General features: G+C 59.7%; 12 protein-coding genes across 12 annotated transcripts; 1 reads left to right on the top strand and 11 right to left on the bottom strand.

Annotated features, from left to right (window-relative positions):
- Window positions 1-2: 2 nt before the first annotated feature.
- Window positions 3-2,296, bottom strand: GGTG_09315 (hypothetical protein). The gene has a single exon (XM_009227159.1). The coding sequence runs from the start codon at window positions 1,923-1,925 to the stop codon at window positions 1,350-1,352; it is 576 nt and encodes a 191-aa protein (XP_009225423.1). The 5' UTR covers window positions 1,926-2,296; the 3' UTR covers window positions 3-1,349.
- GGTG_09314 (hypothetical protein) lies at window positions 2,245-2,657 on the top strand (the record flags this gene model as incomplete). Its single annotated transcript, XM_009227158.1, has 2 exons — window positions 2,245-2,366; window positions 2,597-2,657. The coding sequence occupies 2 exons, from the start codon at window positions 2,245-2,247 to the stop codon at window positions 2,655-2,657; spliced, it is 183 nt and encodes a 60-aa protein (XP_009225422.1).
- A 100-nt stretch (window positions 2,658-2,757) lies between these two features.
- GGTG_09313 (hypothetical protein) lies at window positions 2,758-3,480 on the bottom strand (the record flags this gene model as incomplete). The annotated part of the gene is made up of 2 exons (XM_009227157.1): window positions 2,758-3,287; window positions 3,377-3,480. 2 exons carry the CDS (start codon window positions 3,478-3,480, stop codon window positions 3,134-3,136), a joined length of 258 nt encoding a protein of 85 aa, XP_009225421.1. The 3' UTR covers window positions 2,758-3,133.
- A 1,668-nt stretch (window positions 3,481-5,148) lies between these two features.
- Window positions 5,149-7,341, bottom strand: GGTG_09312 (hypothetical protein). Its single transcript, XM_009227156.1, has 4 exons — window positions 6,699-7,341; window positions 6,494-6,610; window positions 6,314-6,426; window positions 5,149-6,247 (listed from the first exon to the last, which is right to left on the bottom strand). The coding sequence occupies exons 1-4, from the start codon at window positions 6,997-6,999 to the stop codon at window positions 5,282-5,284; spliced, it is 1,497 nt and encodes a 498-aa protein (XP_009225420.1). The 5' UTR covers window positions 7,000-7,341; the 3' UTR covers window positions 5,149-5,281.
- An 880-nt stretch (window positions 7,342-8,221) lies between these two features.
- On the bottom strand, window positions 8,222-11,106 carry GGTG_09311 (diphenol oxidase). Its single transcript, XM_009227155.1, has 2 exons — window positions 9,060-11,106; window positions 8,222-8,971 (listed from the first exon to the last, which is right to left on the bottom strand). Exons 1-2 carry the CDS (start codon window positions 10,626-10,628, stop codon window positions 8,450-8,452), a joined length of 2,091 nt encoding a protein of 696 aa, XP_009225419.1. The 5' UTR covers window positions 10,629-11,106; the 3' UTR covers window positions 8,222-8,449.
- GGTG_09310 (hypothetical protein) lies at window positions 11,034-13,706 on the bottom strand. The gene is made up of 3 exons (XM_009227154.1): window positions 13,224-13,706; window positions 12,330-12,943; window positions 11,034-12,213 (listed from the first exon to the last, which is right to left on the bottom strand). The coding sequence occupies exons 1-3, from the start codon at window positions 13,700-13,702 to the stop codon at window positions 12,101-12,103; spliced, it is 1,206 nt and encodes a 401-aa protein (XP_009225418.1). The 5' UTR covers window positions 13,703-13,706; the 3' UTR covers window positions 11,034-12,100.
- Window positions 13,707-14,003: 297 nt separating this feature from the next.
- Window positions 14,004-14,327, bottom strand: GGTG_09309 (hypothetical protein; the record flags this gene model as incomplete). Its single annotated transcript, XM_009227153.1, has 1 exon — window positions 14,004-14,327. The coding sequence occupies one exon, from the start codon at window positions 14,325-14,327 to the stop codon at window positions 14,004-14,006; it is 324 nt and encodes a 107-aa protein (XP_009225417.1).
- A 353-nt stretch (window positions 14,328-14,680) lies between these two features.
- Window positions 14,681-15,957, bottom strand: GGTG_09308 (hypothetical protein; the record flags this gene model as incomplete). Its single annotated transcript, XM_009227152.1, has 2 exons — window positions 14,681-15,506; window positions 15,596-15,957. The coding sequence occupies 2 exons, from the start codon at window positions 15,955-15,957 to the stop codon at window positions 14,681-14,683; spliced, it is 1,188 nt and encodes a 395-aa protein (XP_009225416.1).
- Window positions 15,958-16,892: 935 nt separating this feature from the next.
- GGTG_09307 (hypothetical protein) lies at window positions 16,893-18,243 on the bottom strand (the record flags this gene model as incomplete). Its single annotated transcript, XM_009227151.1, has 3 exons — window positions 16,893-17,102; window positions 17,183-17,813; window positions 17,891-18,243. The coding sequence occupies 3 exons, from the start codon at window positions 18,241-18,243 to the stop codon at window positions 16,893-16,895; spliced, it is 1,194 nt and encodes a 397-aa protein (XP_009225415.1).
- Window positions 18,244-19,706: 1,463 nt separating this feature from the next.
- On the bottom strand, window positions 19,707-21,074 carry GGTG_09306 (hypothetical protein; the record flags this gene model as incomplete). Its single annotated transcript, XM_009227150.1, has 1 exon — window positions 19,707-21,074. One exon carries the CDS (start codon window positions 21,072-21,074, stop codon window positions 19,707-19,709), a length of 1,368 nt encoding a protein of 455 aa, XP_009225414.1.
- Window positions 21,075-21,461: 387 nt separating this feature from the next.
- GGTG_09305 (hypothetical protein) lies at window positions 21,462-24,729 on the bottom strand. Its single transcript, XM_009227149.1, has 3 exons — window positions 22,534-24,729; window positions 22,174-22,435; window positions 21,462-22,069 (listed from the first exon to the last, which is right to left on the bottom strand). Exons 1-3 carry the CDS (start codon window positions 24,439-24,441, stop codon window positions 21,573-21,575), a joined length of 2,667 nt encoding a protein of 888 aa, XP_009225413.1. The 5' UTR covers window positions 24,442-24,729; the 3' UTR covers window positions 21,462-21,572.
- A 226-nt stretch (window positions 24,730-24,955) lies between these two features.
- Window positions 24,956-26,869, bottom strand: GGTG_09304 (hypothetical protein; the record flags this gene model as incomplete). Its single annotated transcript, XM_009227148.1, has 1 exon — window positions 24,956-26,869. One exon carries the CDS (start codon window positions 26,867-26,869, stop codon window positions 24,956-24,958), a length of 1,914 nt encoding a protein of 637 aa, XP_009225412.1.
- Between the last annotated feature and the right edge of the window lie 246 nt (window positions 26,870-27,115).

The following is a 27,115-nucleotide window of genomic DNA, read 5'->3' as shown; positions in this document are numbered from 1 at the left end:
CGGTCGTTGTTGGTTACTTCCTACTAAAGACAACCCCTAACTGATCCGGGCACGAACGGCCCACTGTCTGTGGCTATGTGTGCGAGACAGCTCCCCATGACATAAAACGGAACAGAAGGAAACCAGGACAGGAAAAATACAGCTACAACCCTTTGGCGGCCCACAACCATGATGCCAACGTCTCCAATCGTTCGTCCCAGCTTCTCGTCGATCAACGATGTGAACAAGAGACTGGGCAGAAAGGAGCCCAAGGCCGGCTGGATCGGGATGTTGCGCAGACGATGTCTGCGCCGTCCTTGTGCGCCGGCGCAAATGTTGCAGCGAAGTGACAATGTTTGCCCGCGGGAGAGTGATGCGGATAAAAAATAACAAGAAATAAAGACGGCTTGCCACGCTCTCCAATGCTCCCAAATGCTCAGAAAATCAACGCGCAGAGACCAGAAAAAGTCTACGCGTCGATGTAAGCCAACAGAGTCGCAAAAAAAAAAAAGAAAGAAAAAGAAAAAGAACAAGAGCTGCACAACGAGACATCCTCTCTAGAGCCGGGAGGAGCTCGTCAAACGCCAGACTCCGCTCTAGAAAATGGATAGGAAGGAGAAACCGAATATGGTCAGGGAAACAAGAAAAAGGGGCTGGGCTGTGACCGGTTCCAACATGGAAGGCGGCGTTGTTCAAACAGACACTGAAGGTATCGTAATGATTACATGGGGATAGACAAAGAAGAAAGGTGAAGGGTGGTGGAGGAATTAGGAAGGAAGCTCGTGTGTTTTTGCTTCCCCCGATATCTGGATATTGTTCTGTTCATTTCTTCGAAACCGGCCGTGCGGCTCTCTTTTTGAGTAGGCAATGGCACATCCTCGACGCGTGCGAGGAGTCAAACATGGGACGAAAAAAGACGGACGGGACGCCGAGGCGGGTCGAAAACGGCGGCGTTGTCGGCTCCTGGTGAGGTGGGTGTGGGACAGCAAAAGGAAACGGCCGAGATGGGACGAGGTGGGAGGACATGGATGTCGGGTCCTCTCTCGCTGTCTCGGGATGGGTGGCAAAGTCGTGGGAGTCTTGTGTCGAGTCACGGCCGATCGGCAAGTCGTCGGTGGTCCTCCATATGCACCCTGTTTTTGTTTGCAGCCATCACAGAGTCGAGAGCCAGTAGCAACTGGGGATTAACCCTGTGACCAACCGGATCCCGACCCCATCACGGACTACCTCCCTCTCTCCCGCTTGTCGTCGTCGTCGTCGTGTCGATGCCGTTCGCGTTCGTCTCCCCTCCACGCGCCGTCTGGATGCGCGCTGCCATGTATTCAAGAGAAGAAGAAAAAAAAAGGGGAAAACCCCGACGCCCGTATCGCTCATGACGGCGACGCTTGCGCCTCAGGGTGGTAGTTGATCTCGACCATGTCCCGCGACGTCCTAAAGGTGCCGAGGCTGACGTCAATGGGCCCCCTCGAGAAGCGGAAGTTCCAGGTCGTGGTCTGCAGGTGCATCGAGTCGTGGTCCTTCTTGAGCGAGATGCGTTTGTACAGGTGCAGGCAGCCCGTCACGTAGAAGATGAAGAGCAGCGTGGCGAGGAAGACGAGCACGTGGCGGAGGCGCGGCAGACAGTAGCAGTAGCACCACCTGCTCTTCTTGCGGCGCGACGGCGACACCGCGTGGGCGTTGTGGTGGTGGTGAGGGTAGTGTGCCTTCTCGCTGTGGTGGTCCCTGCAGCGGCCATGGCGGCCGCCGACGGCCGACGACACGACCTGGTCCTGGTAGCTCGGGAGGATCGACTTGCTCGACATGGTGACGGCTGCGGTCGCGCGTCGGCGGAAGGGGAGGCGGGCGATGCGGAGGAGCGAGACGAGGAGGAGGAGGAGGGTGAGCGCGGCGCCCTGCTGCTGCTGTTGCTGTTGGCTGCTCGTCGACCGAGGGCCGGGATGGAACATGGGCGGGTTTGGGAGCCGCGCCTCAGGTTCGGGGTGGCAAAGGCGGAGTGACGGACGGTCGGCAGGAACAGACGAGGCAAAAGGGAAATAATAAAAAAGAATAAATAAAATAAAATAAAGAAGGGCGCCCTGAGGAACACGCTTTACGCTTTTTTTCCTCTTTCGATCTTTTGACCCCAACCCTTGTTACCCCACAGCGCGTCTGCCGTTCTCTCTCCTTCGACTTTGATTGCTGTTCTCTTTTCTCAAGGACCCTGTTCGGCGCGGATAATGGAGGAGGCGCAGGTGGGCTACAACAAGAGGAGGGCGCTTGGGGCTAATGAAGATTCGAGCGCACGGGGATTCCGTGTGCAAGAGATCAAAGTTGAAGAGATTGGAAATGACTGGGGGGTCGACCACCGGCGGGGGGGTGATTGATTTGTGGAAGCGCAATGACTTTTTGTATGCAGCGGCAAGGCCATTCCGCTTTCGGGGGTGTGAGGGAGGATTGGGAGGAACCCCAAATGTCGGGGCACAGCGAATGAAGCGACGGCCACGGCGTCACAGGACCTCTCAGCGTCCACGGCGCAATAAGGGGGTCCCATCAGGGTGGATCGCTAGAGTCCAGGGCAGGGGAACTGCAGACAACAGGCCCCCCGAACCACTAACAGAATGTTTCTCACGTTCCACAGCCCCAAGCATGCTTTCTGCAGAAGCAGCAGGATGCAAGAGATCTATCTGCACGAGATGTAGCTCGACAGCTGTCATGGCCAGCCTTGTGGCCTCTGCATTTTCCATGCGTGAGGTCCCTGATGCGGGTGATTTCATCCCATGCGCCGTCCACCCACCACGCGTCCATCTGCAAGGCAGCTGTCTGGTGAGTTCATTCATTCTTGAGGCTTTTTTCTTCTTCAAGGGGACTATGCGTGATGCAATCACAAACAACCTCGGCGTGCTTTCCTCGAGGATAAATCCCGCGCCCTTATCCATGCCAGCGTTTCCCGCCGAATATTTAACCGACCCAGGCCCAGGCCCAGGCCGGCTCCCTCCCCTGTCGGCCTTCCTGCTGTGGGGAACAGACATCTCGGATGGGCAGGGAACGCGGGGAAGGTTGTGCCATTCATCCGACAGTGCAACAAACAGCCACATCCCCTCTCGCTGTTTAAATTGTCTGGTGCAGCCAACGTATCTCGCGGCGGGTCCTTGTGCGTGTTGTGTTTGTGCCCCTCCTAGACGTGAACTTCTCTCCTGCTTGCCCGCTCAGCCGCAGCCTGTCCGCTAGTGTTGGCGCTGGGCTGAGCAGACGGGCTCGTGGCGTCTTGGTTCTTTTTGGGTTCTTTTTGGGGGCCGCGGCAGCAGCCGCAAGAACGCCCTCGCGTCCAGCTAGGAGGCGGAGCCCGAGGCTGTTTCAGCGAGAGGCATGGTGGCATGAAAGTGCAAGCTCACGTCAGGCCCCGTCGAGACGATCTGACCCCATCAAACTCTGGATCCCACAGCCAACTTCACGTGGCATCATGCCGTCAGCATCGTGGTTACATTGGACGTAATCCCACACAGGCAGGCGGCAAACATTCATTTTGGTCTCCAACAAAAAGACGGTATGGTGTGCGTCACCATGCACCACGGAAGACACCCAGAGGCAGACTGGCCCCAACACTCACCCACGATGCGACCCAATCACATAGCATCCACACTGTGCCGAAACCCGAGATAAGGGGCAGGATGGGGTGGCAGGGGCCGGGTATTTCTGACCCTTCACCCTTTCACCTCCCTTTTTGGGACAGACGACGACCGCCTCTCGAGCCTCTTTCGTGATTGCGCGCAATTGAACACGTCCGCCTGACTGCAAAGTTCGCCCCGGGACCGCTCGAAGGCTTTTTGTTGGCGGTTTCGCCACGCTTTTTTTGGGTTATTCTATCCCTATTGTCATGGAGCTCTGCATGCTGCGCCCCTTTTTGCCTTCGGCTTCCACAACCTTCACTGTAGCGTCGGCGCCGTTGCCGCTTCCCCCAGAGTTTCGGGAATCGATGGGTCGATTGACTTTCCATGGCGGCGCGGCGCAGGGGATGAAATGAATGGGCAAGGGCTCTATTTTGGCTGCCGCTCCGCCACCTGCAGAGAGCCGATGCACGCGTGCTGATAATAGCCCATAGTTTTTATTCCTACGCAGTTTGGTTAGGAAAGTGATTTTTCAAGTGGTTGTTGTCGTGCAAAAGCTGTCATGTTATTTGGAGTCTCGGTATTTTTGTCTACCGCTTGGGAGGATGGCCGATTTTGACGCGAGCACATTCATTGGCCCTTACCCCGCAGGTTGAAGAGTCCGGATTCCGCTCCAAATTGCCTGTGTCTCCTACAAACATCTGACATTCGGTGTCCCGTAAGGGGAATGCTCCATCCTCCAGCTCGTGCCGAATAGCCGGCAGCAAACAAGCCTCTGGAAAACGGGCTTCCAGTTGCATCGAGATGTGATGTCACAGCAGATCCCGCCCCGAGATCTTTGCAACGTTTGCGTGGGGTCGGGGCTTTTCTGCCTTGCTACTGTATGCTTGTCTGCAGGCCGGGAGGAGCCAGCTGGGTCTACCAAGCGGCATTGATCGACGGACAAGAAACAGGGAGGGAAGTAGGTATGGATACTGCCTTGGCTGTGTCAATTATCGCAAGTCATTCGGTCAGCGAACGGTGCGAACCCTTCCGTCCAAGTCACAGCCCGGCCCACACATAAACTAAGCGTAACATCTTATCACTGTGCTAACATCACCCGCATTTCCATCTCTAGATGTTTACGATGCCATCAGTGTTCGAGGAAGTCGCGACTCCTAACATCTCTACTATCTAGCAGCCCATTAAGCTTGGTCGGAGGAACCGCTATTCCGACCTCGGTTCTCTTCGAGCACGCGTCGGTTCTAGGCCACGACGGTCTGTAGCTTGTCATAAGTTCTCTGGTCATCCCCTATCAGGAACGACGACTGCGCGTTGACTTGTGGGTAGGGCTCAATGGTATCGTGTACGCCGACCCACGTGGTCAAGTACGGAAACACCAGCCGCCACGGCTGCTCTTCCCGCAGCCTGCGACAATCGCTTGCCTCGGGCTCCGGATCTGATTCACGATCCTGCCCATCGTACTTCGTGCCCGCATCCGAGGACCTCCCCGGGCAGCGTTCCGGAAACTTGACTTGGAACCGCTGGAACGTGCCCGACGACAGCTGGCACAGGTGCTCTGGTCTACAAGCTCGTTGGGGAGCGACAGGAAACCCGCCATGATGGCGCGGGCAAACGCAGCCCGGCGGGCTGTTTACGGTAACTTTTGTTTCCTTTCTATTCACAGTACAGCCGACCCGTTTTGAAGCTAAAAGGTGGTACTGGATAGTTTACAGAGTCTAATCATGACCGTGGATGTGGTCGACGCCAGTGAGACGCGGATCCCTGTCCCGGTCCGTACCAACCCAGCCGGTCCCGTTGGCGCGCAGGCGCTCCGTGGCCGCGCCCATGTCCACGCCGAGCACGCGCTCGATGTACTTTGGCAGCTCCGTGTTGTCCCAGTTGCCGGCCATGTCGGCCTTGTACTCGGGCAGCCGCCCGCCGGCGGCGTAGCCGTACAGCACCACGTCGGCGGCCGTGTGGCCGCCCGTCGAGAAGTGCACGCCGGCGCGCGAGGCCAAGAGGTTGCCCATGTCGGCCGCCAGGCTGCCCGACGCCAGCAGGGTGGTGACCTCGGCGTCGGTCGCGTCGGCCAGGCCGTAGGCGGGCAGGATCTCGGCGCGGAAGAAGGCGGCGCGCTCGGCGTCGGGGCCCGCGAACTCGGCGAAGCGGCGCGTCAGGGCCTCGGTCGAGGCGTTGGCGCGGCCGAGCGGCAGCGGGTTGTAGCCGCGCAGGGTGAGGCCGCCCGTCTCGTGGTCGGCGGCCGACATGAGCATCGTGTCCGGGTGGTCGTCGATCCAGGAGCGCAGGCGGTCGAGCACGTTGTTGTACATGACGATGTCGTGCAGGTGCGCGGCCGGGTCGTTTGCGTGGCCGGCGTGGTCGATGCGCGACGCCTCGATCATGAGGAAGTAGCCCTTGCTGCCCGACGCCGTGGCCCGGTCCAGCGCGTTGAGGGCCGTCTCGGCCATCTCGAGCAGCGACGGCTCCCGCTCGGGCGCGCGCGCGCGGTCGACCTCGTACATGAGGTGTTTGTCGTTGAAGAGGCCGATGAACGGCAGCCGCACCGAGCCGAGGCCCTTGTCGATGGCGTCAAAGGCGCTGCGGTCTTGCATGACGTGGTAGCTGTTCTGCCGCGCGAAGCCGAAGAGGTCGACGTCGTCGGACCTGCACGAGCCGGACTCGCCCTGGGGCTTGTAGTAGCACTGTCGGGGGTGTTAGTCTTGTAGTCTTGGTCATGTGCCTTCTTAGGATTCCAGGGAGCAACTCACCCGACCACCACCCAGCAGGATGTCGACAAAGGGCCCGAACGGATGGCTGTACCCTATCTGGTGCTCCGCGATCTTGGAATACGAGTCTCTGCTTGAGACATGGGAAGAGTAGCCTGAAGCACGGCGTGAGGTGTTAGCCCGAGACTCTCACTGTTGTCCCGCCGTCGGTGGATAACTTACCAGCCGGTGTCGCGTGGTTGATGACGCTCGTCACAACCAGGCCCGTCTTCATGCCGGCAAGGTGAGCGGCCTCGAGGATGGAACCGATAGGCTCACGCGCATCGTTGACTCCAAGGGCTGCAACAGGAAGCGTCAGCAAATTCCTCACGACACGCACACACACACACACTCTCTCTCTCAAAAAAAACATGCTAGTCCCTCTTACCGCCGTTGAAGGTCTTGATACCGCACGCAAAGGCGGTGGCCGACGCGGCCGAGTCGGTCACCAGGTTGTCACTGGCCTGGGTGCGGACGTTGCCCATGACCAGCTTGTCGGCCGGCAGCTGGAACGTCACCGGCCTGCCCGGGTTCCCGCCGTTGCGCAGCAGCGACACGTAGTCGCGCGCCATGGTCTGCGACGCCGTGCCGAAGCCGTCGGGCACCACGTAGATGAAGTTCTTGGCCGACGGCGCCGCCTGCACCAGGAGGGCGCCCGCCGCGGCGGCGAGTGCGACGCTGGTGCGCATCCTTGCTGATTTTTTTTTGCTTTGTCTTGTTCTTGGGCCAACAAAGGCGAGAAACGCAAGGGGAGGTTTCTAAGGGGGTACTGGGTTGGACGGGCCTGGCTTGTCTGGGAGCGGGAGGGACGGCCGACTACTGCTGGACAGGGGCTGCCTCTCACGAGCACTATAGCCCTCCCGTTCAGGCGCGCAGCCTCCGCCTCAAATACCCGGGGCAGTCCAGCATCTTTGGGCCAGACATCAGGAGAGACACGTCTGGTCATAGGGCCACCCCCTCCTCCTCCTCCGCAATGCGACCGTGCGCTGCGGAGAAGACGCAATATCGGCCCTGCGTGTGCGACGTCCGAACCGAGCAGCCCCCTCTGCTCGGGGGAGGTGGTATCCGTGTGTAGTATCGCGGAGCTCGGGATCAGGGGTGGCGGACCCCCGTCGGTTGGTAAACTCTCTGCCGGGTGTGCCGCCTTTCCCGAAAGCCACAGCGCGGCACGTCAAGGGCGATATGTGGTGGTTTAACGGCATCATGCATCGGGCGCGCGTCTGTCGTGTTTTTGGAGCCGTGGGGGTTCGTTCGTCCTCAGGGCGAGCATAATTAAGAGAAAAAAAAGCTTGTGCTGCATGTCGGCTGCCGGCTACAGTCGTCAAATCAGATACCGTCGCCCATGCCACATGGCGGCAGCTGGAAAGCTCAGCAGACTGCGCCCGGTCCTCTGTGCTGCTTGGCTGCTTCGCTCCTTCCCCTCTCTCCGCTGCTGCACGCGCGCCAAGCACTCTGTGGTGGTCTGGGTAGGGGAGCATGGGGCTCGAAGGAGGGGGAGGGTCTTGGCGGATGACCGCCCACTCAGGACCAACCTGCACAAACGTGTCATAATCCACCAGTATGGCTGCAGTCGACTGGCGTGTCGATCATGCAAGTCTTTTTCTTTGTCGGCATGCAGCAATCTACGAGGTCGCATTCAGACTATCTTGACAAGTCTCGACTCGACGACACCCCCACACACCGATCAGCAGTGGGCGGCTCGCGGCTGACCCGGTGACTGGAAGGGAAGGTAGTATTCCGCCCAGCTAGCCCGCGCCGATTTTTCACCGCCGGGCCCGTCAAACTTACTCGGTGACGTCTCCGTCAGGGTGTAGAAGATATCTGCGAGGACTGATGCAGGAAAAAAAGACTAGGATTATACTTATCCGAGGTCCGCGCTTGCCTCACGTTAAGATGCCCGTCAAGCTGCAGTAGGAGGAGCCGGCTAGTTGAAAAAGTGAATAAAGGTCTATATAGATATAACATGCTTCTGAGAAAAAATAAAACGATGCTCTATGTACAAATATGGCGAGGAGCTTCGGCTGTCAACGAGCCGGCCAGCGGCCCAGGGGCGTCTTCCGCCGCGAAGCCGAGCCAGATCAATCACACCTCCTCAGGCAACCCCACCACCGACCCACGATATCGGCCATCCTCCCGTCGCTAACGGCCATCGATGGACCGGGGTGGGGTCGGACCGCAGTAGCGGTACTTGATGTCGCCAAAGCCTGGCAGGTCCCTGAGCATGTCCTGGAGCTTGGTCAGGCGCTGGGCCGTCTGCACAAACATGCCGCCCTCGGCGTGCCACTGGATGTGGCAGTGCAGGGCCCAGACGCCCGGGTTGTCGGCGACGTAGCGGATGACGACGTGCGAGTGGCCCGGCACCGTGACGGTGTCGCGGCGGACCGGGTTCTTGAAGTTCCACGTCGTCTCGCGCTTGCCATATATGCCCTTGCCCCAGCCCACGACCTGGAACTGCTGCCCGTGCAGGTGCCAGGGGTGGCCCATCATGTTGCCGGCGCTGATGGCCACCTGCGCGCCCATGGCCTCGTCGCGCGACACGAAGACGTGCTGCTCGGGCTTCCACGCCCACTTGGGCTCCGACGAATTCATGTTTTGCTGCTTCATGTCTTGCTGCGGCACCTGCCAGAGCGTGGCGCCGCTGGGGAGGTCCGAGTAGATGGTCTGGACGGTGGCGGGAGAGGTTAGGTGTGAGGCCGAAAGAGTGAAGATAGGTAAACAGGAGTCAAAAAACCCAAAAAACCGAACTTACGTCGTTGATGACGGTGCGCTGGACACCCTGCTCGTCCTCGACAAACTTAAACAAGAACGAGTGCTTATTCCCATCGCCGACGTTGTACGCGTCGATCTCGCGCACCGGCTTGGTCAGGTCAAAGGGTAGGTCGCGGCAGCGCTTGGCCCAGGGCTCCTGGGCGACCGAGGCCTTTGTCGAGTCGTTCAGGACCACGAGCGGGCCCTTGGGGTCGACGCCCTCGCCGTACGAGAAGACGGCGGTGCCCTGGGACCCGACCGTGCCGAGGTTCGAGCCCGGGCTGTTGTCGAGCATGGCGCACGTGGCCACGGCGCGCATCAGGTAGTTGCCGGGGGCCCTGTCGGCCTTTACGAGCACCGAGTATCGCTGGCCGGGATTCAGGAAGACTACCGTGGTCTGGACGGGCTGGATCTCGACGCCGTCCATCTCGACCATCTCGAGCACGTGGCCGTCGACGGTGAAGAGGAAGGGCGTGTTGGAGCTGTGGCTGATGAGGCGCAGCCGCACCGTCTTGCCGGCCTCGACGCGCGCCACGTGCCGCGACCCGCCGGAGCACCCCTCACCCGTGAAGGCGGTGGCCTCGTCCGAGGACGGCTTGGTGCAGTTGGAGAGGTGCTGGCCGTTGATGATGATGTTGTCCGGGTACGGCTCCGTCCCCGCGGAGCCGGGCGCGTAGCTCGGCGACTTGCTTAGGTACTGCGTTAGGAGGTCGCCGCTGTACTGGTGGTGCAGGTCGCCCATGAAGACGAGGCGGTCGTCGTGGTGCTCGGCCACCTTCTCGTCCGGGTCGTGGATGACGATGGCGCCGTACAGGCCGTCCGTGTACTGGACCGACACGTGCGCGTGGTACCAAAAGGTGCCGCGCTGGTTGGGCACCGTGAACTCGTACACGAAGCTCTTGCCCGGCGGGATCCCGCACTGCGTCACCCCGGGCACGCCGTCCATCCAGACCGTGTTGCGCTGGTCGATGCCGTGCCAGTGGATGGTGGCCGTCTCGTTCTCGAGTGAGTTGTACATGATGACGCGGATCGCGTCGCCCACGTTTGCCTCGACCGTCGGGCCGGGCGACTGCCCGTTGACCAGGATCATGGGCTTGACCACGCCGTCGGGCGCGCCTAGCGCCCGCGTGATGTTGAACTCGTACTCGCGCGCCCGCGGCTTGTTCTCCACCACGAAGCCCGACTTGCTCACGTCCAGATTAAAGAACTCATCCTTGGGGATCATGTCCGTCGGGCTGCTGACCTTGGCGGCGGTCGTCGTGCTGGGGGCCGCCGTCGTCGTCACCGCCACTGCCGTCCCGGTCCCGGCGGGCCGCGTCGAGATGCCCACGGCGCTGGACCCGCCCGACGACGACGTCGGCGGGTTCGACTGGGTCGTTGCCCAGAACGGCATGGCGAAGCCCACCAGCGCGAGGATCGACACGGCGCACACGGCCATCATCACGGGCGCCGAGAGCCGCTTGACCGGGGCCGGAGGCGCGGCGCGGCGGGTCCGCGTGGGCTCATGCTCGCCGCCATGCCCGGCTAGCAGCTCCTCACGCTCCTCCCGGTTCTGTGATTCCGGGTCCATGGCTGCGATGGAGATATATATATAGGTATATAGCAAGTGGTGTGGGGATGCGGCGGTGCCGTGTGCGTCTCCCTCTGTCAGCAGACAGCCAGCCGTCCGTGAGGAGAGCCCGACAGCAAGACAAAGCGCGAGAAAGGAAAGTGCAGTCACGTGGACTGTCAGACAATGAGATAGACCAAGTGTCAAGATTCAATGAGGGTAAGAATGGGACGAATGCGTGATGGTGCACGTGAAGGAGCGACTACATGGCTCGAGAGCCTTCGTTGCGTACGGCCTATGCTGTGCCGCCTGCGACGGTCGTGGAGCCTTGGAGCAGGTGAAGGGGCGTTGATCTGCCTCTGGAGAAGGCCACAGGTCAGGTCGGGTGTTTAGGCGTTGGTGGCACAGCCAGGCGTGCAGGTCGGACGAACGAAACGACGACAAGGACGATGATCTGCACGGCGGGTGTGAAGCAATTCAACGACGTCTCCCAACTTCAATCGCGGTCTCGAAGCCGCCTGTCCTGTAGAGTAGCATCCGACGCGCGACGGGGCAAATGGCACGATTCCCGCCTCTGCTGATTTTCCCCCAAGCTCGTTTCAGGGGTTCTTTTGTTCCCCGAGCCAACCAGAGCGCGTGCTGAGGCGGCGCCAACCCAGGCTGGGGTCGCCATCCATTCCCGTCGAGTCGCCCCCTGAGCCCTTGCGTTGGACCGTTTTGACGTGGCCTCCATGTGCTGGAGGCCAGGGTGGCCTGGCACCTTGGGGCCTCGCCGTGTTTCGACTCACCTGGGCCTGTGCCATCGTCCAGTTCTGACCTAATTTTTACACCAAGTGCTGACGCTTCGTCTGTCTGCTTTGCAAAGCTCTTTATTCGACAACATGAACTTTTGCTTTTGGAGAACAAATTGCATGAGCCGATATTCCATCTGCTCCAATGCCAATCTGCTTGGCTCGTGTTGCGTTTTCTGCGAACATCAATGTGGAGCATCGACAAGTCCCCACAGACCCCTGCTGAGATGATGACCCCAGAGTTTTGCGAGAGTCAAGTCAATTGCATTGTTCCTTCGGCATCGCCCGAGGCAGGCACAATCCACGTGACCCCACAGCACACTCATCACGCCTTGACCCTGACAACCACCTTGCCAAAGTGACTTCCCGACGCCAGATACTGCATTGCCTCCTTGCCTTCCTCGAGCGAAAACACCCGCTCCACCAGCGGCCTGACCCCCTTGTCCGCTAGGAACGCGTTCATCTCGACGAACCTGTCCTGGGGTCCGTTCAGGATGCCCTTGATGGTCGAGTTGCGCGTCAGCGCGAGCAGGTTCACGTGCGGCCTCGGGGCGGCGGCGTCTTCGCCGGCGGCCTTCTCGTGCGTGCCCGACAGGTAGCCGATGCACGACATGAGCCCGCCGAACGAGACGCATTGCAGCGACCGGTGCAGCGTCTCGGCGCCGCCGCACTCGAAGATGACGTCGGCGCCCCGCCCGCGCGTCAACCGTAGCACCTTACCCCGCCACTCGCGCGTGGTCTTGTAGTTGATCCGTGGTCGGCGCCCAGAGCCTTGGCGCGCTCAAGCTTGGCGTCCGACGAGGACGTGACGATGACTTTGCGGGTGTGTGTTAGTATCCGACTTTTGCCTGGCGCTGATAGCCTCCGCGACCGTTTCGCCGCGCCCACACAACAACTACCACCGCCGCGTTTGCTAGGCCCCAAAACTCACCCGTCGCGCCGCTCGCCTTGGCGATCTGCGGCCCGCAGACGCTCACGCCGCCCGTGCCCTGCACCAGCACCGTGCGCCCCTTGAGCCCGCGCTGCGCCGCCGCGCCGAGCGGCGCCTCCCAGAACAGGGCCATCCAGGCCGTCAGGGCCGCGACCGGCAGGCACGCGGCCTCGCCGTCGCTGAGGTGGGCCGGGGCGCGCACGAGCCCGGCCGTGGGGAAGACGCGGTGCGTCTGCAGCACGCCGCCGGCGGGGAAGCCGAGGCTGGCCGCCAGCTGCGGCCCGAGCACCTGGCCCGACGCGAAGCCCGGGATGAAGGTCGGCACCACCCGGTCCCCGACCTGCCAGGTGGGCGAGGGGGTCGGGCCGACGGCGACGACGACGCCGCACATGTCGGAGCACGGGGCGATGGGCGACGGGGTGCTTTCGGCGAGTGACTTGTGGTGGGATTTGTAGATGCCGTTGGCAACTTTGTGCGTTTGGGTCACGCCGGTTGTGCCCCTCGTTAGTTTGTGCCCGGCGTGCGCATTATTGATTCGCAACCCGCCGGATATGCTCACCTTCGGTATCGCGATAGTTGATCGAGACGGCATGGATCTCGACGAGAACCTCATTCTCGCCCGGCGTAGGCATCGGCCCATCCGTGAGGTACATCTTGTCCAGCCCATCCTGGACCGTCTGCCATCTGCGGACGCGCGCTGTATCGGACGACATTGCTGCAAGTATATAGGCTCGTCCCTCCGCTGATGCTTGACCGTTCTCGCAAGTTTGTGGTGTGTGTGAAGAAGAGCACCAGCCGCCCCGCATGGCCAACCCGCAACAGCGGGCCCGTCGATGCCTCACATCCTTGGCCAACCGTACAGCACATACCCTGTGGGTCCCATCCCCCACGAACCTGCTCGACCCGGCGAGCCGCGCCGTCGCGGCCCGCAGCGCGCCGTCGCTGTCCTGCCTCCAGCGGGCGTGCCAGTTCTTGTCGACGGGCCCGGCGGGCGGCGTCCGCAGCGACCGCAGCTCGTTGGCGCGCGCGACCACCATCCTCCCGCTGACGACCACGCCGGCCCGCTCGAGCCCGGCGACATAGGCCAGCAGGACCGCGTCCTCGGCGCCCGTCAGGGACGGCGGGCGGCCCTGGGGGCGCTCGGACACGGCGGGGTGTCCGGTGGACAGAATGGCTTTGTAATGGCGATGGACCGAGCTGTAGGGGAGGTCCACTCTCCGGCAGAAGGCCCGGAGGGCCTCTCGGACTCGCGTCTTGGCGGAGGTGGCTTGGCGGGATAGAGAGGCTCGTCTTTGAAAGGCCTGAGCAGTCTGATGGTATTGCCGCGCTGCCGCGGCCGCTGCCGTGTCGACTTTACCGCTGGCCCCGGGCATTTTGATGGAAGATGTGCTCGTACAAGATCGTGGTCGGAGGTTTTCAGGATATTTCAGAATTTTATGGCTGGACTGCAAGGTACAAAGCCACTCGAGGTAACTTAATATGATGCCTGTCTGACTTCCCATCCAGACCACCGGCACAGAAGATACAACAACCATTTGCCTCCGTTCCATTATTTATCAGGCGTGCCGATAACCAACACGTCTCCTTTTAGCGATTCCCTGGCGAAAAAAAAAGAAGACTTCCAAGCACATTCAGCACTTAACTCCAGGGCCAGGGCCAGGCCCAGAGCCGATCTCAGGTCGATTGTTTAGAAGGCTCAGAGGCCTTGGACGCCTCGGCATCCGCGGCGGCAGAGGATGGAGGCTCGTAGTGCTTCTGTTTGTCCACCGGCTGCGGCTCGTGGAGTATGTACTCGTAATACGCGCCGAGCGGAATTGCTTGCGACTCCGACGGCTTGGTTGGAGCGGGCGTGGTCTCGCTCTTCACTCCGACGTGGACGAAGCGGCGGTCGCTAACGGGCAGAAGCAGCGCACCCTTGGCGGGTGGGGGAGGCGTCGCCCGACTGCTGGACAGCAGGGGAGAGGGGCGCTTGCTCAGGATTCTGAGGGAAGAGGCCATTTTGAAGATTCCTCTTTCGTCTGTGATGATGTGTCGTCGCTTTAGCAGGACGCCGAAATGTAGAATACGGCATTGGTGAGGTTTTGTCCTCGTGTCTTTGCACGCGTAGTGATGTCATCAATGTCGCTAGCGGGGGCTAGATGATGTCAAAGGAGACGCACACGTGATCAGCCGGAAGAGACGTCGCAAAAGTACCCCTGATTGAAAGTGTGATTTGATGCAAAGAGTTGTGTTTATCTATACGCTGAAATGCTGGCCGCAATTCCAGTGTGTGTCTCTGAATGGTGGCCGAAAGTGGAACAGGAAACCATTACCCAAAATCCCTTCACATCCAACAGCAATGGAAGTCGCTCTTAATTCGTCTTGACCTTGGGCTCGTCATTGTCAAGCAGTAGGCGTTCGTCGCGACGCCACATCAGCGTGAGCGCAGCCCCGATTGGCCCAGTCAGAATGATCAGGACGCTGGACAAGGTAGGGGCCTCGGTGGCGGCACGGAACTGGCACGACGCCCAGTAGAGGAAGGCGGCGCCGGCAAAGTAAACATCGTACTGTAGCAGTAGCAGGATCCCGTCGGCGAGTGACTTGACGGGGCGGACGGCCTCGAAGGGGGTCTGCGCCGGCTTGAAGGTGTTGACAAGGGTGACGGCTGTAGGATCCAGGGGCGCGAGCGACTCTGGCCGCAGCGATGGGACGACGGCGTACAGCACCGCAAAGACGTGGATGACAGTGGTGACGGTGAGTGTGAAGATGTAGACCCAGCGCAGGCGGTGCGTGAGGGCCTTCTTCTGGCCCTCGACCGTGGCCGTGGCGGCTGCCGCCTCGGAGCCCGGGCGGGGCCGGAGGCGACGGGCGGCCGTGGATAGGAGGAGCTGCACGAGGCTGGTCCAGACGGGGAAGAGCTGCCAGATCAACAGGTAGTTGTTTTTTTGCTCGGGCGACACGACGGCGGGGCTAGGCAGACCGGCCAGCAGGGTGGGCAGGATGTAGCCCCAAATTAGTGCGTGCGGCATAACCGAGAGATCGGCATCGTCTAGGGCCAGGGCCGCGGCGACCTCACGGGCAGGGGTTTCGGTGGCCGTCATGTAAGCCAGGGGGGAAGTCCACAGCCAGACGGCGACGTAGATGGGGATTGTGATGCCATAGGTTATGGTTTGGTAGCACAGGCCCCAGAGCGCGGTGCTGGATGTGATCAGTCAATGTCAGCGGAACGCCCGGATTTGAGAAACAGCCGGTCCACGGAACACGACCAGAGCGGCATGGCCACATACTAACTAATGGCCTTTCCACGGTTACCGGCGCGTAGGCCGTCGAGCGTCATTATCACCAGGCCCGCCAGGGCCTGACCCGAAAACCAAAAGGAGAACAGGCTGAGGGGCTGGAGCTCGCCGCTGGTCATGGTGGCAAAGAATCGGACGATGCCGGCAAGTTGCTGGTCGACCCTAGCGTTCCCCGTGTAGTGCGAGGCCAGCGTGCCATCTGTGTCGAAGCCGGGCATCCGCGTGGGGAACTCGGCAGCTATCTTGTCGTTCAGGTCGCCTAGGCCGCTGCGCCAGGCCAGGCCCATGATGCAGTAGGCGCCAGCGGCAGAGAGCGCGACGAGGAAGAGGGGCGATGCCGCGATGTACGGCATGGTGGCTGATTTGAGTGCACTCTAAACTGATATGTGTGAGGATGGTATCTGGAGGACATCAACTGACGGATGCCGGTTTCTATTAGCACGAACAGCTTGAGGATGGAGCTAGTGGGCCGTCACTTCACTATGTTAGCGAACAAGAAACACGTGGAGGCCAGTCGGCAAATTGGCGCCAAACTCTCCTCCACCGTCCAAGTCCGTGCGATTAACCTCACCCCACACGGCTACCTCCAGGGTAGAAGCTGCCGCCTGAGTCACCCCGGAAGGAGGTGGATTGCTGGGTGCGCCAGTTGATGTCAGCCGCGCCGCGCCCGTCAGACGGATGGATGTTGATGTCAAACTCCGGGCACCATCAATCGGCAATTCTCGGCCGAGGCTTTGCGTCGGGGGCAGCATAACCTCTTAGCATCACGCTTTAAACTCGATCGGGCCCTTACAAGTCTCCGAAAGCGACTGAGCATCCCGAACATGCCGGCGGCGGCCGGCGGGCCGCCTACTGGTCCATCTTGATAGGGCCAAGTTCGTAAGGCGAAGACTGGCTCCGCATATCCCAAGGAGACCAATCCTGGGTGCGCTCGCTTTCCCTCAACAATTGGATTGGAAAGTCCCGGGCAGGCCACTTCTGCATTTGACGAGCGCATATATCCGGCCGTCTCAAGCAGACCGTCATGCCGATTGCATATTTTGCGAAATCTGGACCTTACAGGTTCGAGCAACACGCACATATCCACCAAGGTGGCTACCGAGATAGGTAATTCTATTCCATTCGACCCCAGCGAACGGCTTCGCGGTCCATTCGGCTAATACATACTAACCCCGCCTGTGGAAAAGCGGCTCGCGCTAAAGAAGAAGATTCTCGTGTGTACCCCTTGAAGCAGACTTGCCTTGCATCTCGTCAGCACCCCCCATCACCTCCATTGCCTAGCAGCTTCCTAGAACCCGTGCCCCGACAAAAAGTCAAACATGAGCTTGTACCCGGCTCGAGCGCTCTTCTGCAGCGCCAGCGCATGCGCCGTGTTGTCCAACACCTTGATCTCCAGGGCCGTCGCGTTGTGGAAGTTGTTGTTCTTGATGTCGGTCTCGCTGAACGTGCCTGGGCAGTACCCGTTGCAGAGGGGAAAGTCCTTCTCGCCGATGATGATCTAGAAGCAGCCGGCCGTGTCAGCACCCCGCCTCGCCGGTCTACATCACAAGGCACACCTAGGCGACAATCCCCGCTTACCTGCACTGGACCGCCGAACAGCCGATCGTTGGTCGCGTACTGGATCTGGTGGTCCGAGGCGTACAGCCCCGCGGCCTCGGGCCCCTTGATCTCCTCGGCGTACGCCAGCAGCTCCTCGTCGAACCCGCCCTTTGTGAAGTACAGCTTCTGCAGCGCGTTGAGCGATGTCGGTACGAAGTACCCAGACCCGAACCCGCCGAACCGCGCCGGGTCGAGCCCGGCCGCGTAGTCGTGCTCGAACGTCACGACCTTGACGGCCCCGAGCTGCGTCCCGCTGGGCAGGAAGCTCGACAGCAGCGCCGCGTCCGAGAGTTCCGGGTGCTTGAGCAGGAAGGCGTACGTGAGGTACGCCCCGAACGAGTGCGCTACGTGCACGATGCGCGACGGCCTGGGCTCCGCCACCGCGCCGCCGTCCGTCTTGATGGCGGAGCCGAGCAGCCTGCCCTCGCGCGCTAGCTTGGTGAGCCCGGCCAGGATCTCGATCTCGGTCGTCAGCTGCACCTCGTCGTACGCATTCGGGATCTCGGACTGGCCGGTCCCGATGCGGTCCCACGTGAGGATCGAGTACCCCTTGGCGATGGCCGCGTCGACGTAGGAGTGCTCCTCGGGCTTGACCTGGACGTCCCAGTATCTGGCCGCGGGAGGACATCTCGTTAGAACTACCGCCCTTCTCCATCGCGCACTGGATCTCGTGGAACGTGGACATACCGCTTGTCGAACGCGTTTCCGTGCACAGCAATCTGCAGGATGTCGGCCTTGTCCGTCTCCTGCGTCGGCACGCAAAGCTGGGCGCTGATCCTAAAGGAATGGTTGATGAACACGTCGCTGAGGATGCGCTCCGCGTTGTTCTTGGGCGCCATCCAGATGCTGAAGTTGAGGGACCAGTCGACGAAGTCGATGTTGTTGTCGACCCGGGGCATGCTGTAGTGCTTGTTGGTTGCCACCACGTGTATGGGCACCTCGAACTGGACGCAGCTCTTGCTCGGAGTGGTCTCTCGCACGGCCATGGCCGCGCTCGAGGCGACAAGCCAGCCCAAGGAAAGTGTCTGAGTGGTGAGCATTGTTGTTGTTGTTCTATATGCAGAGGGGGGTGCTTGCTTGCTTGTTTGCGATGAACTGTGAGCACGAACGGCTACTCAGACATAGCAATCTCCGCTCCTTTATATACTCACGCGGTACCTCCATATGCTTACCGGTCAAAGCGGTGATCCCTTCTACATGATGTTGTGATATGCCCGCCCGGGGACGATGAATCTGCACAACCGAAGGCTTACACGGTGGCCATCGCCGTGCCAGCTCCGAATAAATCGCAGGGCCCGAGGTCTATGACAAATAACACTCTCGTGTGTGTGATATTTAAAAGTAAACTACAGAAAGATCTCCATAAAGAAACACAAATCATTAGTTTAAAGTAAAGTGGCTAAGTAGTTAGGGATCAGAGGAGGAGAGTGATGATACAAGGAGCCGAATGCGGAAGGATCTTTGCGCATCAGCTATTAGGAAAATGGGTTAAGAATCGACAAATACTCCGAGAATTTGTCAAGATGACAATGAATCCAGTGAGGATAGGCTCCGCCCAGCATCTTTGGGGCCGCAGGCGGAGATCGAGGCTGCTCGCTATCAGTATGCTGACCCGACGGAGAGATATATTATCCGCTGATGTGCATTACCTCTTTCCTTCCCGCTCCGGGTGGCTCGTTGCTTGCTACCTACAGAAAAAGTCGGGAATGGGCCGCGCCGCCGTTTTGGGCGGCCTCGGCAGCAAGGACAAAAGTCACTGTTCAGGTGCAAGGCACCTTCATGCCCCCTGCGAATCCGCTAGCCAGCTCCTCCGTTTTCTAGGTTGGCGTGTCGGTGATGTTGTCGGGGCCCGGACGGTGCCAAAGGAAATCGGCCCAATGAGTCTGCTGTTAGGGATCGATCTCGGCAAAGAAACAGGGTTGCAATGAACGCGAGGTTGACATGGCTATCTAGAAGCGATGAATACACCCTCGTGGAGGGGTTCACCCAGGCGGCCGAGCACGGGCCACGACCCACAGGCATAGGCCCCCAGCCACCGTGGCTCAGCTGCTCCCAAGGCGCCACGCCACCACACCTTGTCCGCTGGAGCTGCTCAGTATCCCCTCATGAGCCAACGGAAAATGCAAGATGCTGCTTGAAGCCCTCCTTGTTCAGGGAAAGTAGCATTTGCAGATCCCGATCTTTGAGCAGCTTGCAATCCGCTTTGTGACCTTTGTTTTTCCAGGCCATGGTTTGGCATTCCTGATTGACACGCCGAGTTAGAACACTCCGGGTTTTGCAGCTAACGAAGGGGCCCCACGTACTTTGTCGCAGTACCAGAAGAGCGTGCACTTGCCGCACTTGCTCAATGTCGTCGCTTTGCGGCCGCACCCTTGACAGGTCCTTTCGCCGTTTACCGCGCCAGCATACTGCTGTACCTTGTCACTCAGGGTGAATAAATCCCTCAGTTGAACCGGAAAGATCTATCAAATTAAATTAGCGTAAGGTGGATTAGCGTTGCCCGCTAGAGATAGAAGCGTACCTTCAGCACCGTAGGATCTTCGAGTCGGATTCCCGTAGACATGTCGAGAAACCCATGTTGCTCCGCGTAAAGAATGGCTAGAGTAAAGCCCTTCCGTATGCATGAAGGGTCTAGTTCGCGGCCGCGGTCGGGGGTGTAGAACGCGACGACCGCATCATGTCCGGCCCCGTCCTTGACGATGAGCCTCAGGCGCAGGAAGTTTTCGATGTCAATGATCTCGGCGAGGAAACACCAGTGCTTGCGCGGGCTGTACGAAAACCCGTTGGTGGATTCGTAAAATTCGAGGTCGAGGTCGTTTTCCTCCGGCAGCTCGTTAAAGGAAGGGAACGTTGCCTCGTCGCGGAGACCGGCGTGCTGCGGCTGCTCCTGCGGTATCTCTTTTTCTTCCCTCCACAGCCAAGTTTCAAAGTCCTCGGCCGAGAGACTGGAAGGGATGTCGTCGGTAGAGGTTTGCCACCGCGAAGAGTGGCCGTATGTCGGGTGCCGGGTTGGGTCCCTGGCTTGGTCCTTCATTCGACGGACTGTGGGGCTGTCGTCGCCTTCCACTATCGCCCGAGTTGCGGCGGCTCGCTCGCCAAAGACTCTTGCCCGTGCCCTGTCGCCGTGGACGACAGCAATCTGGAAGGCGTCGTAGTACGCCCGGGACACGCTTGCATCTTGGAGACCCTCCTCTTCAAACAGCTTCAGCAGCTTGCGCACGTTGTGCAGGGCCTGGAGAGGAGAAGCGGTAATCTGTATTCCGTCGCCGATAGACTTGTCTAGCCGTTGAATCTCGTCCAGTCTCGCGTCGCTGGAAGCGCGGAGGGAGGGAGGGAGCAAACAGAGTTGACAGGAGCAGGTGAAGCGAAAATCACGCTGCAAAGTGCGTTGGCGTGCGGCGCGGTTCGCGCGGTCCTCGATGTACATGATGGTAATCTCTTCGCCCTGGTTGATATCGCGAATGGCGTGGATGGTGAGCTGCTGGAGGCCCTCATTCCAGGTATTTTGGGCGTTCTGGAGGCAGGCATGGTTGATACGCGACGCCTCGAGGAAGATGCCGCCCGTCGCCGCGTTGGATCCAATGGGCAGCGCGTTGGTACGGGTAATGCCTAGCTCCCGGGTTGCTTCATCCTCAAAGGAATTGCGGAGGGAGAAGAAAGCCTGGCGTTTATCGTCGCTGAGCGCGGCGACTTTTTTTGACAGAGAGTCGCACACTTGCTTCTTGGAGATCGTGGATTGAGGAACCCGGAACAAAGGCGCTTCGGAGAGGATGCGTGTGCCTTTAGCGATCTTGGTGGTGGCGACGAGGCCCAGGCCTTTACCCGGGACCTCTTGGAGGGCGTAGAGTTTGCTGGAGTCCATAATTGACATTTCGAAACTATGGGCTTTCGCATACGCCTTCAGCGCGTGAAGAGGGCTACGCCCTGGGTTGATGTTGTAAAGGCTGCAATGGGTGCGGGTGCGAAGCTGTTACCTGTTGTGGAAGGTTAGAACCCTTTATGTGCGGGGTGCAGCGAATACTGCCGCCTGTTGCTGCCCCGCGAGTGGAGCTGCTGCTTAAATTCGCGCCCGCAGGCCCAAAGCCGGGAGGGGACCTACCCACCCACCTACCAATCGCAGGTGGAGATCGAGGCTCCTTACCGACCCGACGGAGGGACAGATTATCCGCTGATGCGTATTCCCGGTGGCTCGTTGCTCGCTGCCTACAAACGAAATGTCCGCTTCAAATGCATCTCTGGCTTCCACGTTACTTTTCTGGCCGTGTCTTTCAGTCCCTTCTGTGCCGACTCAATCACTTGCTAAAATATGCATATTTCCAGCGCGGGAGTGCTAGTTGAGTGATTACCTGCTACTAGTAGCCTACCAACATCAATTATCAACAAACTCCGCCGCAAAGGCTTCCAAGGCTTTCTTCTTCTTTTTACCCTTCTTCGAGCTCCCCAGACACCAGTTATCTTCAATGCTAGCGGGAGCCTCGACGCCAGGTTTGGCACTCCAATTAAAAGACAGCGTCTTGACGGCTTCCAGGGCGGGCTCGTCATCTCGTTCGTATTCCACCGGCGATGAGGTTTCCGGCTCTTCCTTTTTCGGAGCCACGCCCCAATCCCCCCATGAAAAACCAATCGCCCTAGGGTGTGTCTTCCTAGCCGGTTGGGCGTGCTCGCCATCAGCAGGTGGCGAAACCTCTGTACCGGCTGTGGCGGGATTGGGGCTTTCTGGATTCCGCCAGCGACGCTCCGGACTGGTGGACTTTGGAGTCTCTTCCCTGTTGCTTGGCTGGGAGCTGTTGCTAGGCGCTGGCGGGGTTGATGGCCGGCGTGCGTCAGAGGCGCCTGCTGAACCTGTGGCTGCGGGGATGACTGGGCCTGCGGTGAGCTGCTTAGCAAGAATTCCGTTCGTTGCGACTGGGAGGGAGGTCATCCACCAAGGGTGGCCTGCGACGGTCTAAGGAATGGAGGTGGGGGCTCACGGCTGAGTTGCGGACGCTTGATGTCGATGCGGGCACTTTGCAGGCGCCGGAGGTCGTCCAGACTCTTCTGCAGCGCAGTGAGGAGCTTCTGGCAGCGATCGCGCTCAGCAATGGCCTGGTCATCCTCCGCGGCCAGCGTTGAGACTTGGTCGTCGGTAAGTTCCAGAATCATTTCAGGTGTGAAGAGGTTCGGCAGGTGGCGAATGAGCTGTCGTTCGACGGCAAGGTTGGCAATCTCGTCAATGAATCTCTTCAAGGCAACCTGTTGCGAGCGTTAAGATAGGTTCCATGTAAGCAGACTGGCCATGATCAGTCATGGGAGATAACCTGTCCTTCAGCAGAGAATAGATGGATACTGACCTTGTAGTACGCCTCGGCATAGTCGGTCGCCAGACCGCTTGCCTCCTCCTCCAGGTCGGTCTCCTTGCCTTCCAGCTGGCTCAGAAGTTGGATGACCTCCCCAATGTCAACATAGCCCAAGGGGCTAGATGGCGGGGAGTCGCCCTGCTCGATGGCTGAATGGAGCGCGCGACGGTTCTTGGCGCCTGAAATAGCTGATTCTATCACCTCTTTGAGGGCCTCTGCTCGACGTTTGTCCCGGCGCTCCTTCTGGGCCTTCTTCACCATGTCTGTGAGGAAGTTATTGTAGGTGATTGGGTGGCCCTCATAGTGGGGAGCTAGGAGTTCCTTGACCTTCGTATTCAGCTGCTGCTGCCGCTCCTCAATGCCCTGTTCCACAATCGAGGAGATGCCACCGACTGTTTTAGCTAACGCGACCTGGTGGAGGACGGTGAGAGCCATCCAGGTGACCGCATCGACGATAGATGATGTGGCCTCTGCCGCAAGATCTTCCCAAGGCTGGCATTCCTTTCTGAAGAGATCGGCGACAATGAGGGGGTTGAAAGTTCCTGGAAGCTCGCGGCCCTTGCTGCGGTCCATCAGAACTGTCACTCCCCTCAAATAGTCCGAGCGCCTGACGTGCTTCGGTGTGCCCGGACTTGTCCCTGGAATGGCCTCGTCATCATCCCGGAGACTCTGAAGCTTGCCTTGCTGATGCATCTTCTCTCCAAAGTCCCGCAGGCTGTTTTGAACCAAGGCCCGGATTCGTTTGGCGTAGCCATCGTCAGTCTTGGCGTCCCCAAAGAAGCTGTCGCTGTAGTTGCCCTCGATCGCGGCGGTCATGAGAGACGAGAATCGCCGACTGACGGCGAGGAGGTATCTGCGCTGCTCTCCTGGGCTGCTGCGAGGGTCTCCCAGCCTGACGAGAGTGTCCTCGCACTTGTGAATGTTGGATAGCACGTCTCCGCGTAGCGCAGGAAGGTTGGTCAAGATGGATCCTCCAAGTACCTCGCTCAGCCGTCTGCGAAGAGCGGCTACGCCGAGAAGAGACGAGTCAACCGAGAGCCAGGCGCCTTTGGAGAAAAACACCTTCTCGATGTAATCGCGTGTCTTTGCGCTGGTGTCACTTGTGTCGTTGCTACCTCTGTTCCGCAGGACGTGCCAGCCCAGTTCGAGATGGACCTCCTGGTTGCGAGCGAGCTTGATGTAGAATTCTTCGGAGCGGCTGCCCTCGTCGAGCTTGTCGGGCTTGGTGATCAGACCGAGAGTGCGACTCCGAGTCGGATCGAGCTTCCGGGCCAGCTCAGTGATCTCTTGGTTGTTAAACTCGTTGTTGGCCGAGACGACGGCGAGGATGATACTGCGGGGGCGCTTCATGGCCTTTTGCACCATGGCGCTGACAGTTTTGACGTCCTCGACCGACTGCTCGGAGCTCCCTGCGCGAAAGATGCCTGGCAGATCAACCATGGTCAGATGGGCCTGGTCGGGGCCACAGATCTCGACACGTAGGACATCGTTGCTGAAACGTTTCGAGTCCGACAGACCCATGGCCTCCTTGGCCGCATCGACGACCTCATCAAGCCGCTGCTCGGACCGAATGGTGTCTGAAAAGCCGCGTAGCCGCTCGGCGTCCTTAGCGGCTCGCCCGGGGCCGGGACTGATCGAGACCTTGAATTTGTGGCTTGGTTCCCGTCGGAGAACCAGCTCGGTGACGAAGCGGGTGCAGACGCCATCTTTGGTGGGAAAGGGGTGTCCGGAGATGGCCTCGAGAACGGAGCTTTTGCCTGCCGATTGATCGCCGCAGACAATGATCTCTGGCAGGTCGATGACCTCACCGATACCATGCGAGCGGAGCCTGTCGATGATGTCGAACAGGGCTCGATGCTCCTTGGACCTGAGGTCGGGCACAGACGTACCTCCTGCGGTCATGGCGGCGGTGGAGTGCTGTTTTGTGTGCTTGGAACTTGAGGACGTAGAGAGGGAGTGGGAACCTCTAGTGGAGTAGAAGAGGATGTAGACGAGGAAGAAGAAGAGGGAAAATCTAGGAGGGGGGGCGAGGGGCTAAAAAAATACACGAAGTAATCTGCTTGGGGAGATGGGAAGGGAGAAGCTCGTCAAACTGTCCAAGCTTGGCCGGTCATACTGGCCTCCATGCATGAGGCACATGAAGCGCGTATGGGCGGTTGGTTGCATTGGATTGGAGAAGTAGAAAAAGCGAGGCGCCATTGAGCGCTTGGTATTTGCCAAAGGTCGACTGGACTGGTCCCGATCCAGCTTGTTGCATCGATGCAGTCGAGAGGCGATTGCGGGGTAAATCACAAATGCGTGTTCCTATTGGAGAAGGGGCAAGGCAGCCTACCTCCAGGGTCATCGGCCTGTCGGCGGGAGGCCCACCAACGGCCAACCACAGGTACCACGCATACGAGGCAAACTTTTGAGGCCCTCAAACAAAGACAATTTGCTCCGCGCCGCGGGCGCCGCTAGCCTCCCCATCCATAACGCCGTGCATGTAGCAGGGACCAACCAGCTCGTAGAGATTGCCATCTGCTCCCGTCTCTGCCGGGGCCTTCCTGATAACAAACGGCGTTGGCGCCCCGTGGATCAGCACCACCTCGTCCCCGACCTGGCATAGCGGCGCGACGCAGCCCAAGCGACCCGCGGCCGTGACGCAAACGCGGCGCCCGACAGCGCAGCTCGCCATGGCGTTGGCAAACGGCAGCCCGGCGTCGTGTCTGCCCCAGAAGGCCGCGTCATGGACGGGAACGTGCGTGTCTCTGCTGTCGGCGGCCAGGTAGCCGGCCATCTCGGCCATGAAGGAGACCCAGTTGTCGTAGTCGTCCTGGCGGGACATCGGGGCCGGGCGCATCATCCAGCGCATGTTGAGGTCGCCCGTCAAGACGCGCCAGAAGACTTCTCGTAGCGGCTGGGATGGCGCACTCCCCAGACCTGACGGCTTGTCGCTGTCTGCTTCCTTGGGGGCAGTTGACGGGGAGGGTGCTGGCCAGGGGGCCTGTCGCCCACCCGGATACGGGTCCGGGGCATGGCTCCCTATCACCATGGCGAGCGTTTCTTTATGCCATCGATGAGCATGCAGCATATCTCGGGGGTCGATGTATGTGTTCGGCGCACTTAAAATGAACTTGTCGTCCTCGGTTGCCGGCGTATGGACAGCGCTGAGGCGCGTCAACGTGTCCAAGCGAGTACACAATAGCGCCAATGCTTCACGATCGCCGACGCGTTTGACGCTGAATACCGGCCCAGCACTTCCAGTTGCTTGGTAGTAGTAGCGGACGTGCGACTTGCGCCAGAGGGTTGATGACATGGATGCGCCCCGGTCGGGCGAGTCCACCCAGTCCGGGACCCAGGAGGGAAGTGCCCGATGGCGTCTGCTGACGCCCACCCCAGCCAACTGAAGAAATGCGAGTGGCCTCTCGTCGGTTAGGAGGTATTCTGCCGTCTTGATGTACACAGATTCGGCCGTTGTCTCGCTGCTGTAGTCGGGAGTGAGCGTGGGAGGCGGATCCTCTCCCATCAAACCAAGCAGAGCAAAGACCTTGTCCCTGGCGTCGGAAGCCTGGTGGGCCATGGAGCTTTCCAGAAGGTACAACAGAGGTGCTGGGTTTTCCATCAGGCCCTTTGACCACCTGTTGAGGTCAACCAAGAAGGTCCCCTTGCGCACGTCATCCATGCTTCGCATGCTCAGGAGATGGCTAAATGCCACGCGGCCTTGGTGTATGGTGTGTAGGAAGCCGGTCATCTCGAAGTCTTCGAGGAGCCCAAATGCGTCCAGGAGAGAAACCCAGTCGTAAAGTCTTCCGCCGTACCAGATTCTCGGGGAGTTGAGGGACGCTGCAGCTACCTCCTGAATCACCCAGACACGCATGAACCAAGGCTGTGAAAGTAGCTGTATCAGGGCCACCCATCTGACACTCATGCCTTCACCCCTTGACACCACCTGGTAGAGCTCCGAGCCGGAACACCCAGCCGAACGCATGAGTAAAAGGTCATGTATCAGGCTGTGGGCTGCGGGTGCCAGTATGGAGTTGCCCAGATATACAATAACGCGGCTGGCCTTCCCATATATCTCTCTCATGAGCATTACCTGCGGACCCTTCTCCGTGTTGCTGGTATGTTGTGACTGGTCGATACACACGGCGTCGATCCATATGATGCGGGTCTTCCAAGGGGAGGAGAGGCTATACAGCATGTCGTAGGTTGGCTTGAAGACCTCGAGCCACTTGGGGGTGGAGGAGGCGTCTGTTTCGTCAAGCACAGTGAGCCGGCGTCGCTCCTCAGAGGTGCCCCAGTGGTAAGAGATGGCGTCGTATGGAGGCGAATTCTCCAGGCCTACATGCATGATTGTCGCCCGAACGCCGAGAACAGGGATCCAGCGATGTAGTCGAATCAGTCTGATCTGTTTACCCTGGGTGAGTGGCCGGTAAACCCATGGCTTTGATGGCGAGTATGGCCGAAAGGGCGGCAGAGATCTCGTCAGAGCAATGATAGGAAACACATCCGCCAGCTTCGTAAATAGTCTGCGGCACCAGTCCAACGTTTTTTGAACAACACGTAGACTTTCGAGAATGGCAACAGTTATGGACGT

Source organism: Gaeumannomyces tritici (assembly GCF_000145635.1).
Source record: "Gaeumannomyces tritici R3-111a-1 unplaced genomic scaffold supercont2.5, whole genome shotgun sequence".
Lineage (NCBI taxonomy): Eukaryota > Fungi > Ascomycota > Sordariomycetes > Magnaporthales > Magnaporthaceae > Gaeumannomyces > Gaeumannomyces tritici.
Note: the sequence above shows the minus strand (reverse complement) of the source record. Positions and strands in the feature narration are given on the sequence as shown.